General features: G+C 36.9%; 1 protein-coding gene across 2 annotated transcripts in view; it reads left to right on the forward strand.

Moving 5' to 3' along the window:
• The window catches only part of MYO16 (myosin XVI), a 368,492-nt gene that overhangs the window by 201,455 nt on the left and 150,451 nt on the right, over positions 1-16,586 (forward strand). For both annotated transcript variants that reach the window (XM_071743005.1, XM_071742997.1), the window contains exons 14-16: positions 7,913-8,018; positions 10,220-10,337; positions 16,290-16,437. In XM_071743005.1, the coding sequence (XP_071599106.1) occupies positions 7,913-8,018; positions 10,220-10,337; positions 16,290-16,437 (372 nt within the window). The remainder of the gene's footprint in view (positions 1-7,912; positions 8,019-10,219; positions 10,338-16,289; positions 16,438-16,586) is intronic.

Raw genomic sequence — 16,586 nt, forward strand, 5'->3', positions numbered from 1 at the left:
TTCTGCTCACGTTGGGGTTATAATGGTAAAACTTTGAATTCACTTGGAATTTTTGATCTTCAAATCAGTTTATCCCTTTTCTTCCCTCATCCTAGGTGAAAGACTGTTGTGAAAGCAACAAGTCTGATGAATTTGATGTAGTTACTGAAAGAGATTTTTTGCTCATTCTTGTCATCTTGACAATTGCTGATGGCTGAAATATTGGCGAGGGTTTGTAGAACTTCCCAGGGAAGACAAAAACCAGTTGATTTTGATTTAACCAAGAATCAGTTTGATCCGTTTGATAAATCTTGTCACTGATCTTGAACTACCTCTAATTGTAAGGAAATTTAATACTTTGAAGTGGAGAGGATATGATACTCCAGAGCAGTTAGTAATACTGTTTTAAAGCTTCAAGAGTTAGAATGAACACCTAAATACTGTCACATGTATCCGTTTTTCTTGGGTTCTCTTTATGTGGACACAGACTCCTGAGAGTATTTGAAGTTCTGCACACTAAGATTTCGAATACATCTGAATATTGTGGATAATTTTTTTTCTTTTAAAAGGATAGGCTATTTTTAAAAAGCAGGTTTGTAAGTTTCTAAATTATAACTGTATAAATTAATTCTGTGTGCAACTGATTGTTGATTTATATATCCAGTGAGCAGTGACGTTTAAGCAGAAGTAGAAAAAAATATCAGGTAATCATTACTGTTTATTCATATTATCTTCCTGTAAATATTAACCTTTTTTTTTAGGTATAACAACTTAGATAAAAAGAAAAAGTAGCCTAAGGCACAGTTCTTAGCATTTTCTTCAAAGTAGGAACTTGGGACACTGCTAACTGGTGCATATCTTTTTGAAGTTGCCTGTAAGTGTAGACAGAGAAGAAGCAGAAAATAATATTTATTCACACTCTAAGAAAAAAACCCACAAAGAATATTGTACTTAATAATAAATAGTTTTGATACCAGGGAAAAGTTGCTACAGATTATTATCAGGTTGTCAAGTATTAAGCCCCACTGCCTTGATCCCTGCTAGTGCACTGTTCCGTATTGTAAACCAGTGACCTGGTGGAGAATGTGACAAGAGTCCTGTCAATGGCATCAGCACGTCAAGATATTTGCATATCACATCAAGGAAACCCTTAGATCCTAAAAGTATCCTTCTGTGGATAATGAGTTAGATCTAAAGGTCACTTGTGAAAATGGAAGCAAAGTGTCAGGTAATCTAGGAAATAAATATAGCTTCGACTTAACAGAAACAACTAGAAACAGCTGTTATTTCTAAATTTGTATTGTGACAGTTACTTGTAAATACCTTTCTTCTGCTAGTACTAAATGAGAAAACAGAAGGGAATGGAGATCTTTTAGATGTTCATAAAAAGACATTAAGAATAGGATATTTGCATTATATTAGTCCGTTGGTAGAATCTTAATAACGAATGTCTGGAAAGTACATATGATATAGGTGATTTATATTTTCTTATATATGATGTAGGAAATTTTCATTGGTATTCTGCCAGTAATAATAATAATTATCATCATCTGATATCCTTGATGTAACTCAAGGTATTAATCTATGTCTTTGTTGTCACCTGTCATCTGTGTGTGTGCATGAACTTGTGTTTGTTGTCAAAATGGATGTCTGCTCTCTTGCTATTTCAGCTTCAAAACAACATTAGTTATCAGCAAGAGAATGCTTTTCCACCGCTTTGAGAGATGATTAATTGATTACATCTATTTTAATAAACATCATGGAACAAGTCTTCCTTTCTGGTCCTGAGATCATGTGGTATTCCATCCAGTCATTTTTTCTTTGACTTTTCTCCTAAAGAGAGGCTTGTGGAGAAATATTCAAAGTTGCAGCTTCATTTCCTACCAAAACCAAATAACTGCAATTCTGCAGTTCTGAAATACTCTGAGCTTTTGTGTTTAATTCATTTTCTTCAGCCTCTGTTACCAAGCATACTCTTCATTTCTGAGTAAAAAAATCTGTATTTTTGTGCTATGGTCAGTAATTTAAAAATATCTCCAGCTATAAAGCTGAGTTTGGGGATACAGTTCCATGCATGCATATTTAGTGTGATGAGCGTGCCTACTAACAAATTCTAAAAGTAAAAAATACATTTCCCTCTAATGTGGAATCACAAGCTGAATGAAGATGGGGGAGCTCAGAGAAGCTTTCTGTATCAAGGAAGTTCATTTCATCTAAGTGCTTAGAAAGAAGGAGACAGTGGACGATCAAATGAAAAAGGGCTCATACAAATCCATAAGAACATTACACTGGAATAAGCTGTTCAGCAGTGGCTTTCTGCTGAACATTTCCCCATTTCCACTCCATCCTTTGTATCAACACACACATTCAGGCTGTGGCATGGTGAGTTTGGCTGAAGAAGTACTTGGGTCAAAATTACACCTGAGAGGATACTGGTGAGCTTGAGGAGCTATTTTAACCGGAATTGGTTCAAAAAACAAATTCCCTTAGAAGTGAAATGCATTGCTGGCTGGACTGACAGGGCTCACTGGTTTTGGTAGTAATTTTGGCTTAAACTAAATAATCTTTGTACCATTTTTGCTGCTGCTGTAATGTTAGAATTGGCCTGAAACATGGTCCAACAGTCAGTTTACAGTGAGGAGCATCAGTATGCCTCATAGGAAAACAGGTACACCAAACCAGAGGTGTGATAGGATACTAAAAAGAACTCTGTCTTGAGTATGGCTATTCTTACAGTGCTAGGCTACCTACTGTTTGTAGAAACAGCACGGGCTTTTGCCAGATGAAGAAAAATTCTCCCTTCTGTAAGGTCATGACCTAATAGTGACCTTTCCTGTTTTCTGTGTCTAAAAACCCTGTAGGCATGGAAGTGTTCCCATTTTTCTGTAGCGTATAGAGCTTGCTGTGTATCAGATTTTAGTACTGTAAAATGAACCAACCATAACATAAAATACCACACATAAATATCACTGGCAAAATATACCAATAACTGCACAACTGCATGTAAATAATTCACTTTGCAAAGTCTGTGTATGCTGGATGAGTGTACAGAGATAGGATGGGCAATGGTACACTCAAGCAGCTTCTGCAGTGACAGAAGAACAAACAGTGCCTTGTAATGTATTAGGAAATATACTCAAAATTCTATATATACTTCTGTCATTGCTACATTCTTTAGAAACTGCATGTAATTAGGAATATTTCTCATAAAAATACTTATTAACCCCTAATTTATAAATTAAACAAGCTTAGCTTTTTCTGGTTTGAAATCTGCATTATGTTGAAATCCTTACACTTGCAGAATGTAGATTTAACACAGATTTGAGACAGGATACTTTGTGTAAAATTACTATATATTTATTACACTTTACTTTCTTGTCTTCTGAAGCTTTACACTTAATTTTTCCGTGGGGTTACAATTTTTTTTTTCTTTTTGCTATTTTCCCCCCTCCGGTTATTTCACATCTGATCACTGAACTTGAGTGTTTTACAACACGAAAACATTTGGCCAAATAATTGAGGCTTACTACCAGTGATTCACAATGACTTAGAGTTTATAGCAATCCACCATCACTCATGTATGCTTAACACCTAGAGATGACTTTGTACAAAATTTGTATGAAAATTACAGAATATAATAACATTATGTTATGCTCTTAAACAGCCAATAGGTGGACTTTTCATAATTAACTTCCTTCTAACTGCATTTTGCTCCTGCTGTTCAGGATATGAAAATGCATTATGCACTGACAAGATAAGTGAGGCGCTGTCTAGGAAGCCTAAATATAATTTATATGCTTGTTAAAAGCCAAGGTTCCCGAGTCAATCAAGCCAATTGTTTATGGGATGCTGATGGCTAATTTGTTGAATGAAAAAAAAACAAACCATCATGAATGTATCAAATGAAATGTTATAATTTTGTATAAGTTAGCAGCCAGGAATGTTAATATCCAGTGGTTTTGATGTGATATAAATCACATTTTTAAGCCAAGTAATTTGAAATTATGATAAATCCTTATCTTTTAAAGTGAACTGGCTTGAAAGCTTTTGATTTGCTCAGTTTAGTATCATCACAGGCTTTCTGTTCAGGTTATTAGACTTTAATTTTTACATTATAATTAAATATGTTATGAATGTAATGGGCTACTGCAGTACAGTTATATTACAGTTGTAATAAAGGTGGTTTAGAAATGCACTTTCCAGTTGAGTTTATTTTATAAAATATAGTTTCCAATTAACACGTGGGGTTCAATTACAGTTACCACTACTGATGATATAGAATGCAATAGTCTTGCTTTCAGGTGCTTATTTCAAATCTGGAAAGCTCAGACATGCAACAAGATGTATTCTTGCATATGTAGTCTGCAAAAGAGAAGAAAGGAGTTATTCTGGTCCTCTGAAAGTTTTCAGGCTTAGTCTCTTTTCCCTGGCTGTATCTTAATATCATAATGGGAACATGGAGTTGGCGTAGTGTCATGGTTTAACACTGGCCTGGCAATAAAACTGGGTAACAGATGCTCTCTATTAATCCCCTTCCCCTCCCTGATAAAGAAAGGAGAGAGAAGAGAGACTTATGAGTTGGAAATTAAACTGCATGGCTTTAATGAAACAGGAATGATAAAAAAAGGAAAAATACTAAATATATACAAATATACAGGAAAATTGATCCCATGTTCCTACCCTCTTTCCCCCAATAACTTTCACATCACCACTGAGGCTGCAGGGCAGCCCTGGGAAAGTCCAGGCTGGACTCCTGGAGTCAGCAGCAGTCGGGAGCTGGAGGCAGGAACACACAGATTCAGGAGGGCACAGATCAGAAGCACAGGCAGAGGAATGGTTGGAATCCTCTCAGGATGCCAAAGCAAAGAGGAACAGGAGAAGAAGAGGAGGAAGGGAAGGAGGAACAGGTTTGACCCTCATGATCCCTCAAATTTATACTGAGTATGATTTGTATGGGATGGGGTACTCTGTTTGGTCAATTTTGGTCATTTATCTTGTCCACTCCTCCCTAAAGGAGGGCTTCAGGTGTGACCTCTTTACTCCTTTTCTCCTTCTGGAGGGCAAAATGCTCCTCAGAACTGAGCAGTGGCCTTGGTTCTGCATAACATTCTCCAGCAGTAACCATAAGCATTGAGTGTTATCAGTCCCAGAAGCAGACACTTAAACAGGTGCTTATAGGAGGCTTAGCTGAAAGCAAAATTGCAAGATAGAAAATTAACTTTATCCTGGCCCAAACCAGGACATTCCACCCCTTACTCCATAGCATTTGTGCCATGCTTCAGTCATTACCATCTCTTATCCCTAAATACACCTATACACAAATTATTACTATCTTTCTATACTAAAACCCACTAAATAATTCAGTCTATGATTGAAGATGTTCATCTGTTGTAGCAGACTCTTAAAAACAAAAAGCATCTGTCACAGTTCATGTCCATGGTCCACATGACATGATTCTATTATCTTTTGGCCCAAACCAGAACAAGTATTAGAGAATCATAGAATGTTCAGGGTTGGAAGCTACCTTTAAGATGACCTAGTTCCAAACCCCTGCCCATGGCAGGGACACCTCCCACTGTTGCTCAGAGCCCTGTCCAGCCTGGACTTAAAAAATTCCGGGGATGGGGCTTCCATCACCTCTCTGGGCAAACCTGTTCCAGCATTTCAGCACTCTCACGGTGAAGAACTTCTAACTTCCAATCTAAATCTCCCCTCCTCTGGTTTGAATCCATTTCCCATGGTCCTATCACTACCTGGCATCTTAAAAAGTCCCTCACCAGCTTTCCTGTAGCCCCCTTCAGATACTGGAAGGCTACAATAAGGTCTCCTCAGAGCCTTCTCCTCTCCAGACTGAATAACCCCAACTCTCTCAGTCTGTATTCATAGGAGAGGTGCTCCAGCCCTCTGATCATCCCTGTGGCCCTTCTCTGGACACACTCCAGCACATCCATGTCCTTGTAACAGGGGCTCCAGAACTGGATGCAGTACTCCTGGGGGGGTCTCACAAGAGCAGAGTAGAGGGGGAAAATCAGCTCCCTCGACCTGCTGGCCACACTTCTCTTGATGCAGCCAAGGATCCATTCAGCTTTCTGGGCTGCAAGTGTACACTGACAGCTCATGCTGAACTTCTCATCCACCAGCACTCTCAAGTCCTTTTCCTCAGGGCTGCTCTCAATGCAGTCACTGCCTATATTGGTGCTTGGGATTGCCTCGATCCAGATGCTCACAGTTTAGGGTGGTACAATAAGAAATTGGTTTTGGAAGTTCATGCAAAACACCATGCAGATCTGTGCTGATCTAAATCTTCTTTTAAAACTGGTGGAAGTACTGTATGAACAAATTCTGTCTCATGTTTTCCAGCATTCCTGACTGTAATGCAGGTGTGGCAGGAGTAGGTTTTTTTGTTTGGTTTGTTAGGTATTTCTGCACTTCTGAATGTGGTGCAGGTCAGAATTGAAAATGAAACACAGGCCATAAAACCCTGTTACTCACATGGTCTGAAATGGCAGGTACATTCCTCATTACATGTTTTATATATTTTCATGGTCTTTCCCAAACATGATTTTAGCATTGATTTTCACTTGCCAAACAATAAAGATCCAGTTATCAAAATTCATGAATATATAGGCAAACTTGGCTAATATGCAGAAATTGATGGTAAGCAAGATATACATCTCAGTACTTGCAGGAGTCAATATCTGCAGGAATTAATACTTGCAGAAATTAATACTTAAAATTTTGCTGGAAGTTTGCTATTTTCTGACTGTTTTAGCTGGATGTCCTTGTTCTGCAATACTTGCATGTGATGTTTCTGTCTGTCTACCTCTAAGTTCTCCTCCACCCAATAACTTTTGAACCTGTTGGCCTCTAACATCCATGGAGGTCTTCTTGAAGTGAGATTGATATAGATAATTCAATGGTCAGACAGATGCTATACTTTGCTGCTCTCTCAGTTTCAGAAACTATACAGATAACAGACTGACCAACCAGGATGGCCACTGTACATGTGAAAAATCTAAAAGACTTTAAATTTGATCCAGCAGATAAATGTAGGAAGAGCACCAAATTACATTTTGTTTGATTCAGTGTATAAAGAAAACAAACCCTGATAATTCAAGTAAGAAAAACTTATAGATCAAGTATGGAATTCTTACATAAATTTCTTATTCAGGCTTCACTAACTTCATCCTTTCCGTCTCTTTCTTATTTTTTCTTCCTTCTCCATGCTTAAACTGCATCACTGAGTTTGTTTCCCTCTTCCATCCTGCCACTTTCCTGTTGTTTCTTATTATCTTTGTTACTCATATTGCCTTTTACCTTGTTTTCTTTGCTCATTTTCACCCTCAGAGATTCTCATTCTTTGGAATATTTATTCCACATCATGAACAAGAAATTAAGTGAAACAGGATCACTGAAGTCAGAATGTATTTCACTTCAAGAACTGGGCAGGTTGTAAACTCAATCATAATTTTCTTCCTGTTCCTTTCCTGTTTCCTTTACCTTCTTCCTCTTGAATTCTACACCTCCCTTTCCTTCAGATTCACATCATTGCCATAGAAGTATTTCTCTATCTGCAAAGAGCATCAGGCAGCACAAGCAGGCTCCTTTGCTGGACAGAAGATAAAGGAGGAGATAAAATCTTTGCTATAAATACCTTCCAAATGGCTTGAAAGCTTTAGATTTGTTTGGCTTGGCTTGTAGTACAAGACAATATAGTTTGATAGCTCTGACAGGTCTCATGAACACAGACTGTGTATCTCCTATGTTCTGTTCTTTATTACTTACCATCCATAAACCTTCTGTTATTTGAAATTAAAGTTTCACTGAGACATCTTAAACCCATTGAAACAGAGCAAGCAGGGAATATAAATAACATATCAAACATGAAAATAACTATGATTCCTCCCTCTCTTTCTTGCATGTGATCTTGCAGTGGAGAAAGTGGTTCTGGGAAGTCTGAAGCCTGCAAACAGATAGTGAAGCATCTCACTTGCAGAGCCAGCTCCAGCAGAAATACCTTTGATACAAAGATAAAACATGTAAGTACCATTGTGATTATTGAGTTGAACAAAGGAACAATCTGGCTTCTTGATCAGACAAAGGTATTTGAACCAGAAGGTAAAAGACATCTGCTGTGCAGCAGTTTATAAAGAGTTTGTTTTCACAGTGTTACATTTGTGTTTTCTGAAGACACTAAAAAAGCCCAGTGACACTGAAAAACTCTGAAACTGATTACACCGTAGCTTTGCTTTAGTTTGTGTAGTTAGGCAGTTGCCATGTTCAAGGGTTTTTCACAGTATTATCTGATTCACTGATGATGTTCCTAAACTGACACTTTAAACCAGGTTTCACCTGACAATGTGTTGGGTTTTTTTCTTTTTTGATTTAAATTCTAAAATCTAATGTTGTAATAATACCATTAAATAGGGATGCCACACTTTTACTTTATTTTAAACATAGGAGCCCTACAGGTGATATCTATTTCTACTGAAGGTTTTTTTTTATTTATTTACTACCTACACAGGTTTACTTACACTTCTAAACTGACCAGGGCATAGATGTTTGTTATTCAAGCAGAACTGTAGAAATTAAGTCAGATCCTCCCAAGTCCTTTTTTTTTCCTGAAGCTCAGTTTAAGTGTAGGAGAACTATGTAAATAAGTCACTTAATGAACAAGCAACTGAAAACTCTGTGTTTAGATACAAATATGACAGTAGCAGTAGTCAGGAGAAATGGGAAGTATCCTTGTCTCTTATCTCATGACCACAGGAAAATTCCCAGGGACTACAACCATCATTCAGTGCAAATAAAATAAGATGTCATCAGAGAAGGAATCAGTGTGAGGGCTTACCAGGCCTAATTTTCTGTCTAAAAATTAGTTAACTCTGTAGGCTACTTTAACTTTATGTCTATGTAGTAAACTGAACAACAGTCCCTAAGAAGCAGTTGTTACCATGCTCCCTGACACAGTTTAAATCCCCAGAGGGTCCTCTGGCTGCAGTTCAGACAACAGCGTGTGCCAGGGATTGTTCATAACATCTCGCCCGTCCTATTCAGCAAAACAAGAGGTAAATGTCTGCAAGTGAACCATACTGTGCCATTTACCATAGAGGATAAAGAGCCTTGCCCCTGGTCCTGCTTAATTTAATGGTATGAATGTAGCCATAAGTGCCAGTGAGTCTTAGTCAATGTGAGCAGAAGAGCATCATCTCATATTAAGAAAAACGAGTTTGGTGTTAGAAAGGTCCTAGGTTAGATGGGACACCTGACCTCACACAGTGAAGGTAGATGTAGCAGATCTCAGTCGTGGGGAAACAAGTAGAGATTCTGGTTTACTTGGCTTTTAAGGTGCTTTAATGAATGCAGTAGCCTGAATTAATTCCTGCTGCATTAATGTGAAGCACCATTAAAATTAATAACGCTGCACAGGTTAAGCAAAGTGCTGAATTAGCCTAATGAGCAAATACATCCTAAACAAAGCTACTGGAGTGAAAACCAAGCTAGGCTGACTAGATTTCTGCTGCCACCTACTGCACAAATGTCAGGTTTAATCAATAATTCTGAAGGGTCTGATTTTTAGAGCTTCTGTTTTTATGATTAGAGCCACGTGTTATCTTCAGCCCTCTTCCCTCCTCCTCTTCCCCACTGAGGTCATCCAGCTTCAGCAAACCATGGTTATATCAGAACAATAGTGTGTTGAGGCCACATTGCAATCTTTTTCTTAGGATGCAAGGATCACTTTTTCACTGGTATAATGCTGAAGTAATTCTCTTTGAAATCAATTATTTATGCCATTTCTGGCATTGTCTAAAGCCTGTCAATTTCTTTGGTTTGTTTTACCTGTCAACTGACTGTAATTTAACAAACGTATCTCCCTTCAAAAATACAAATCTTTTTGCTGAGCACACCAGCTCTGGGCATATGACTTGTCACTTGTGTCAATACTGCCTGCAGGGACACAGCTCAAGTGTGAGCCATAGTCTTCCCCCTCCACTTATAACTCCCACTATTCTAAGAGCACTTTTTTCTTTTTTTTTAACTATCTTACTTTAATTATTATTTAGAAAGAAAAAACAAACAAAGAAACAAAAACTTGTGGGGAATTTGTTATATTCCTGTCTGAAAACCCTTTTTTTTTTTTTTTTCTTCCCAGTTATTGATCAAGAGCCTACCTCACTGGTATTTATTGAAATATCTTCCTTTGTATTTCCTCTCTTATTTCTTCACCATTGTCTTGCAGGTAAACTGTATCTTAGAGGCCTTTGGACATGCTAAGACACCCTTGAATGATTTTTCTAGCTGTTTTATAAAATATTTTGAGCTACAATTTTGTGAGAAGAAAAAATCATTAATTGCAGGTAAGTATCATTTAATCTGTTTATTTCACTATCACCCTCAGACTGGAAGATCAGGGATCCTGTGCCATACACAGAATTAGGCATCAGTGGCCTTCAAGTATGGCTAAAGAGGCAAAGGGGTGTTGTGGACTGTCAGAGTAACATGCTTAATGTCATGTGAATTCATATTCAACCAGAGTAGTGCACAGGATTAATAAGAGTGCAGGTCCTGTTCTGTGCAACCACAGGGTGGCAGAGGAAGGCAAGAAAAGAAAAAAGATGAACACCACTGCTTCCTTTTATAGTTCCCAGGAAATTATTTTCCCCTTTATGCCCGAGATTAACAAATTGAAAGCTGTGTATTGCTTTACTATGAAATAAAAGTAAAAAAGAGATTAATTTTTGCATCTGGTATTTTAAGTATCTCTTAAATTAGTGATAAACACATGTTTAGGGCATACAAAATACAAGTATACTGTATAATTCTGAAATGAAAAGTAAGTTATTACAGCTCTGATCTTCTTCTGATGTTTATTCTGATGTTTATTCTCATTAGAGATAAAATAGTGTGGAATTTGTGTCTGCTTTCAGAGCAAGTGGGACTCTGGCATTCCCTACTAAATGGCAATCAGGGAAAAATAATATTGGGCAAAAACTTCGGTTTGATTCTGAAAACTCTGATCTTAGGAGGCAATCAGGGAGAGGTTTCATTTCCAGTCATCATAAAGTGGCTCTGGGCTAAAGTGAGAATTGTGTGCAGAAATGACTGTACCCTGGCAGCTTTCTACTTGCACTGATCTTCCTGCATGGGACAGCTGCCTGCTGAGACACACTTTTGATCCAAGTAAATTAAATTCAACTGGATAACCATTTCCAAAAGTGATAAGTTCTTATAATTTTAAACGTGTCTATGCTTTTAGAAGTATGTCCAAAAAATATTCTTTGGAAATATTTCATAGTGGGAATTACAAATTAATTTTATTGAGAAAGTTCACTGCACCCAAGGAAATATGATAGTTTCTTCAGCGAAAACATAACTGCATGGGAAATTACAATCACATTTTTCTGGTTTGTTTTACAGTAAACATAATATATTAGTAAAGAAAACGTGAAAGTAAAAAGTGGGATATTTTTTTTTTTTTTAATTTATGAGCTCTTGTGAGTGGAATGTAAAGAAAGTGATGCAAACATTAGAAGGGACTGAATAGCATCTTGTTTGGACTTGCAAAAATAAAGTGTTATCCCTAAAATTAATACTTGATAAATCCTTTATATTGTACATATTTAATTTGAGTATATTCAGTTACCTCAATTACATGATATACATGCTTTTTTCTCCTTTTTTTACACACACAAAGAACAAAAACAAACAAATGAAAATTATATTAATTTTGAAAAGTCAAGCATATGAGTATTAGGAAATTCCACAACTGAAGCTGTCTGACATACTCTTGGGTTTCCTTATGCATACAAATTTAATGCTGTTGTTTTTCTACACATCCCCATCTTCATTCGTTGCAGAGAATGGACTGTATTTCTTCAGTGATCTACTACTTGTTAGTTTTTCCCTCATTAATTTGTTTGTCTCATGCCATTTTATCCTACTCTTGAAACAGAATGAACTTTTTTCTGTGAATTATCTGTGTTATCATCAATGTTTTTCACTTTCTGAGCATTTCAGAAACATAATGTCTTCATTTTCACAGTTCTTCTCACCTGCAGTTTTATCATTCAGCTCCTCAGATGAGGAACAGGAATCTTCAGACCTCAAGGCTATGTTTTGCCACAATTATTTGGGTCGGAAATCCCCTTGCTTGGGATTGCAGGGACTTGATTTTCCAAGCAGCTTTATGCAGACAAACCAGTTTAATTCACAGTTCTTCTGTGTCAATGATGTAAAACTGGAATCAGCTGACCAGGCTCTCATCTCAGTTTTCTGGTACACTAATGCTGCATTTTGATAATATTCAAACCATAGATATTAAATGAGAAAGTCAAGGAGTAGTCAAATCCATTAACAAACATAAACAAATTATTTATCTGCCTTAGTATCCCCCAGTTATTTAGGAATTAAATAAAATACTCGTGCCAAATCTAGCGTAGGCAAGAGTTCCATAATTACCCGTCAAGCTTGAGAAGCCCCAGTACAGCAGTGAAAATGATTTTTGTGTTTCTGAAAGCTGCAGTTGTTCATTCTCTTTGATTCTCTTTGTAGATGTTACCTTTTCTAGGCCACTGCTGAGCATCACTTCTAAGTGAAATCGTCCCATATTTACACCACTATAAATGAGAAAAGAATCAAGCGTGTTGTCTTTGGCTGGTTTAAAACTCAGCTAGTGATTCTCTGCATCTATTTGCAAGATCATTTGCAGCACTATTTACTGTCTTGCACTGTTCAAACATGAATGGGAAATGTAAATATGCAGAGCACCTGATTCTGCTGAGACATGACTTTATAACTCACTGAGGCAAACTAGGCTAAGTATGTCTAGTTTGTAAACAGAAATCCAGGTGACTCTGCCTCCATCAAAGGGTTTGGGTTGTTTAACAGATGGCTCTTAAGGGTGGAGAAACAGAACAGTTTAGTAAGGAAGGGGCATGAGAAGTACATGGGTATATTTTTTAGTATAGAGGGCAAGCTCAAAGTAGCATTTTGAGTGAACACCAGTGAGCTTTGGGACAACTTTTAGCTTATGCTGAAGTTCTTTTATGCCTAGATGTTGGAAATGCTCCCACTTTTGTCATGGAAGATTTCTTCTTATGGCAGAAATTCCAGTGTACCTAAATAACAGAAATGTTGGCTGTAATTTTCATCTACAGGCTTGGCTCAGTCTATGTCATAAAACAGATCTTTACCATGAAGTTTTAAAAACAAGGATAGAGCTCTTGAGTGTCATTCTTATCAAAGCCAGTGCAGAGATCTGTAGAGGTTTTGTGTGTCTCCTCAGCCCCTTGTTTCTGGCAAGGAGTGCTGCAATGTTGGGCTTGGATACTTTTCATTACTTTAGTCCAGTCAAACGAGTGAAGAAGATAATAATCCAGATTAAGTCATTGTTGTTTGTGACTGAATAAGATAAGGCAATGGGAACTAGTAAAAAGCCTTGCATAAGAATAAATACAGAATAAACTACAGGCCAGTGATATAATTATATTTCTAAAATAAATGCATCCCTAACAACTCAAAGAATGATCCTCTGCCAAAAAAAATCATAACCATTCATAGGCAATGACTCACACCAACTGCACAGTAGTAAGAGTGATTATTTGTGTATTTCCACAAGCAAAACTACTGCATTTTATTTTAATTTTCAAAAAGAAAGAGTGAATTGTCTTTCAGATAAATTTACATAATTCCAAAGATAAAAGGTAAGGCTTCTGTCAGCTTCCTAAATTTTTTTAATAGAATGCTAGAAAGAGAAAATCAAGCCTGACAAATTTACTCTCTACATTTTCCTTCCTTCCTTTTCAGATCTTGCTTTTCTCAGTTTTCACTTTCTGAAAATCAAGGAATGATGGGGTTTTTTAGGTTGCAATGAAATGGAAGGATCTAATTCGATTTGTAAAAAGAAACAGAATGCATATTCACATGCATGTGTTACATTTTTTTATCAACTGAGTGATTCAGACATGGAACTGATTTAGTATAAGAAAGACTACAACCAGCTAAGCTCTCTGACATGTTTTTCTACTGCATTTAGGCTCTGAACTTTCAAATGTTGTTTTGTTTTTAACAATAGCTGTTTAGGACAGCATTTTTTTTTTTTTTTTTTTTTTTTTTTTTTTTTTTTTTTTTTTTTTTTTTTTGAGAAAGAACAATGTAGTTTCAAAGAATGCGTAGCTGGAAGGAAAATTTTACTGGCCACACTTTCAACACAGATTCTGCTTGCTGACTTTGTAGCTGCTCAGTAGATCAAATGATCTGTTAAAGGATGTAGGAATTCCCATGTGCCTGTAAGCACAGTTAACATTACACAAAATGGCAGTCTGTCCTCTGGAACTCTCTTATTTTTCTCTTCTATTTCACACATAGATTAATGAACATAAAACTTCATTTTGTAAAAAAGCATATTACTTTGACAGTTTCCTTTATGAGCTGCTTTAGCTCCATTAAGATGGTGCTGTGTTTGATTCTTGCTGATTAGAAGCCAGCTTTGCTTCAAAGCTCTACCCATTGTTGGAGATGTTAACTGAGATAAGCTGTGTTTTTCCTTATTAAAGTGGGTGACTTGAAGTACCTGAAAAGGGCTGAATTAATTTGTGCCATCTAAATAAGTGGTGTTGCCCATGATTAAAGTTAAATGTATTAATTAAATAGATAGATGGCTTTTAGTAACATTTTTCTCACTTTTACCAATCAAAGAATATTAAAAACGCCCGAGTGACTGTTGTTAAAATCTTAGTGAAGATCATTGCACACAAAAATATTTATTAAAAATTAGTAATGGCCTGTTTGCAAATTAATTTATGGTAGGGTTAGTTTTACTGAGAAATAATTACAAGCTCAATAAAAGATTGAAATCATCCTTCAGGTTCATCTGTTCTGTTTTATTCTGTAGAAATGGGAGTCAGATAATGATTGATTCTGATGAAAGTGTGTGCTTGGGCCTGTCCTGCCGTGATAGGTTAAGATTACATTGCTTCAGTTTGTCATGTGCTGCAAATTTACTGGATCCAGGAACATATCCTGCTACCAGCTTAATGATTTCCCAAGTGTGCCCTTTTTCTTCCAGCACAGTTCTTTTTTCCAGTGTAGCAACAGAGGGCTAGATGGCTGGTACACAATTTCTCATAATGTAAGCTCCATAATGGCAGGAGCTCACTTCTGCTTCTTGTAGGATGGTTACATTGACAAGATCAATTCAGCAAGTCAGCCATATAACTCTTCTCTGCCAGTGTCACTGTCTCTTCTGTAGGTAGCATCCCAGGAATGGTTTTGATTGCCAGCACATGTGTCAGGGCACACCTCTGCTGTTAAATACAAGGGTGGAAGATGCTTCTGGGTAGTGTATCACTGACCTTCTGTACTGCTTAATGGGATGTGAAGAGTAGGGTTATGTGACACTGTATGTATTTATACTGTTTAGACCTCTATCAAAGCAATATTTTCAAGATTCATCCAATTTTGTTTCCCTTCACTGTACACTTTCAATAATATTCTCTCAGGCTTGATTCCTTCATACAGACAACTTCAAGTAACGTCAAGTTTGCTGTGTTTAACAGTATTAACAGAAACCTAGAGCACTCCAAAAGATGGGGAAAATACTGAGGTGAAATGTAAAGTATGTTTACCAGAAAAATACAGAGGGTATGGCAATAACCAAGCTATCTCTGAATGAAATACTGTGGATTTCTGAATACTGTGGATTTTCATACACCTCTGTAGTATGGTGGCAGGAGCAGCATGTTGGCGGGAGCATGGCTTTCTGGATTGTAGCCTGACCATTAGGCTAATCCAACTCTCATGCTTCTGATGCACACTCTCACATGCTGAGATCTAACCTGCATAACTTCACCCAGCACTGCATTGTGTGAGAGCTTTGAGTCCAAAACTGATGCTGAAAATACTGTTTCAACTATCCCCATCTGTTAGAAGGTTTTAGATTTCCATGCTGCCTTCAGGTCTCTCAGGCATTTGAAGCTGTGCTTCTGCATATGCCTAGAAAAACAACTGTTTTGACAGCACTCATTTATTGACTGCTGTTTTATGACTGACCCCCCCCCCCCAAAAAAAAAAAAAAAAAAAGTAAATTTAAAGGTAAGGAAGTAAAATACTTGTTCCTCTAATTTAATAGAACTAGGGATTAATATATGATACATGTAGAAATCCATGGTAGAATGAATGATAACATTTTTCATATCATGCTCATCTAAGACTATTGTTTATTTTTCAGTGTTGCAGTGGTAAACGGTTTAAAAAATATGTTTAGAGCAGTCAGTATAATGATGAATTTGTTGTTTTTTTTTCTCAATCAGCTAGGATTTATACATACATGTTGGAGAAGTCTCGTATCACTATGCAACCTCTCAACCAGAGTAATTTTCATGTTTTTTACTTGATGATGGATGGACTGTCTGCTGAAGAAAAATACACCCTGCACCTCAGTAATTTGTCTGCACACAGGTAGGAAAAAACCTTTGTATTTAGTATTAATATTTTTCTTATTTTATTGCTTCTTTGCTCTTGAGGTCCTTCCTCCAATAGTTAACATTTGTGTCATAACTTTTCAATGGGCTATGAAATTATTTGAGTACCTGTTCATAGGGATTTAA

Source organism: Heliangelus exortis, chromosome 1, assembly GCF_036169615.1.
Source record: "Heliangelus exortis chromosome 1, bHelExo1.hap1, whole genome shotgun sequence".
Classification (NCBI taxonomy): domain Eukaryota; kingdom Metazoa; phylum Chordata; class Aves; order Apodiformes; family Trochilidae; genus Heliangelus; species Heliangelus exortis.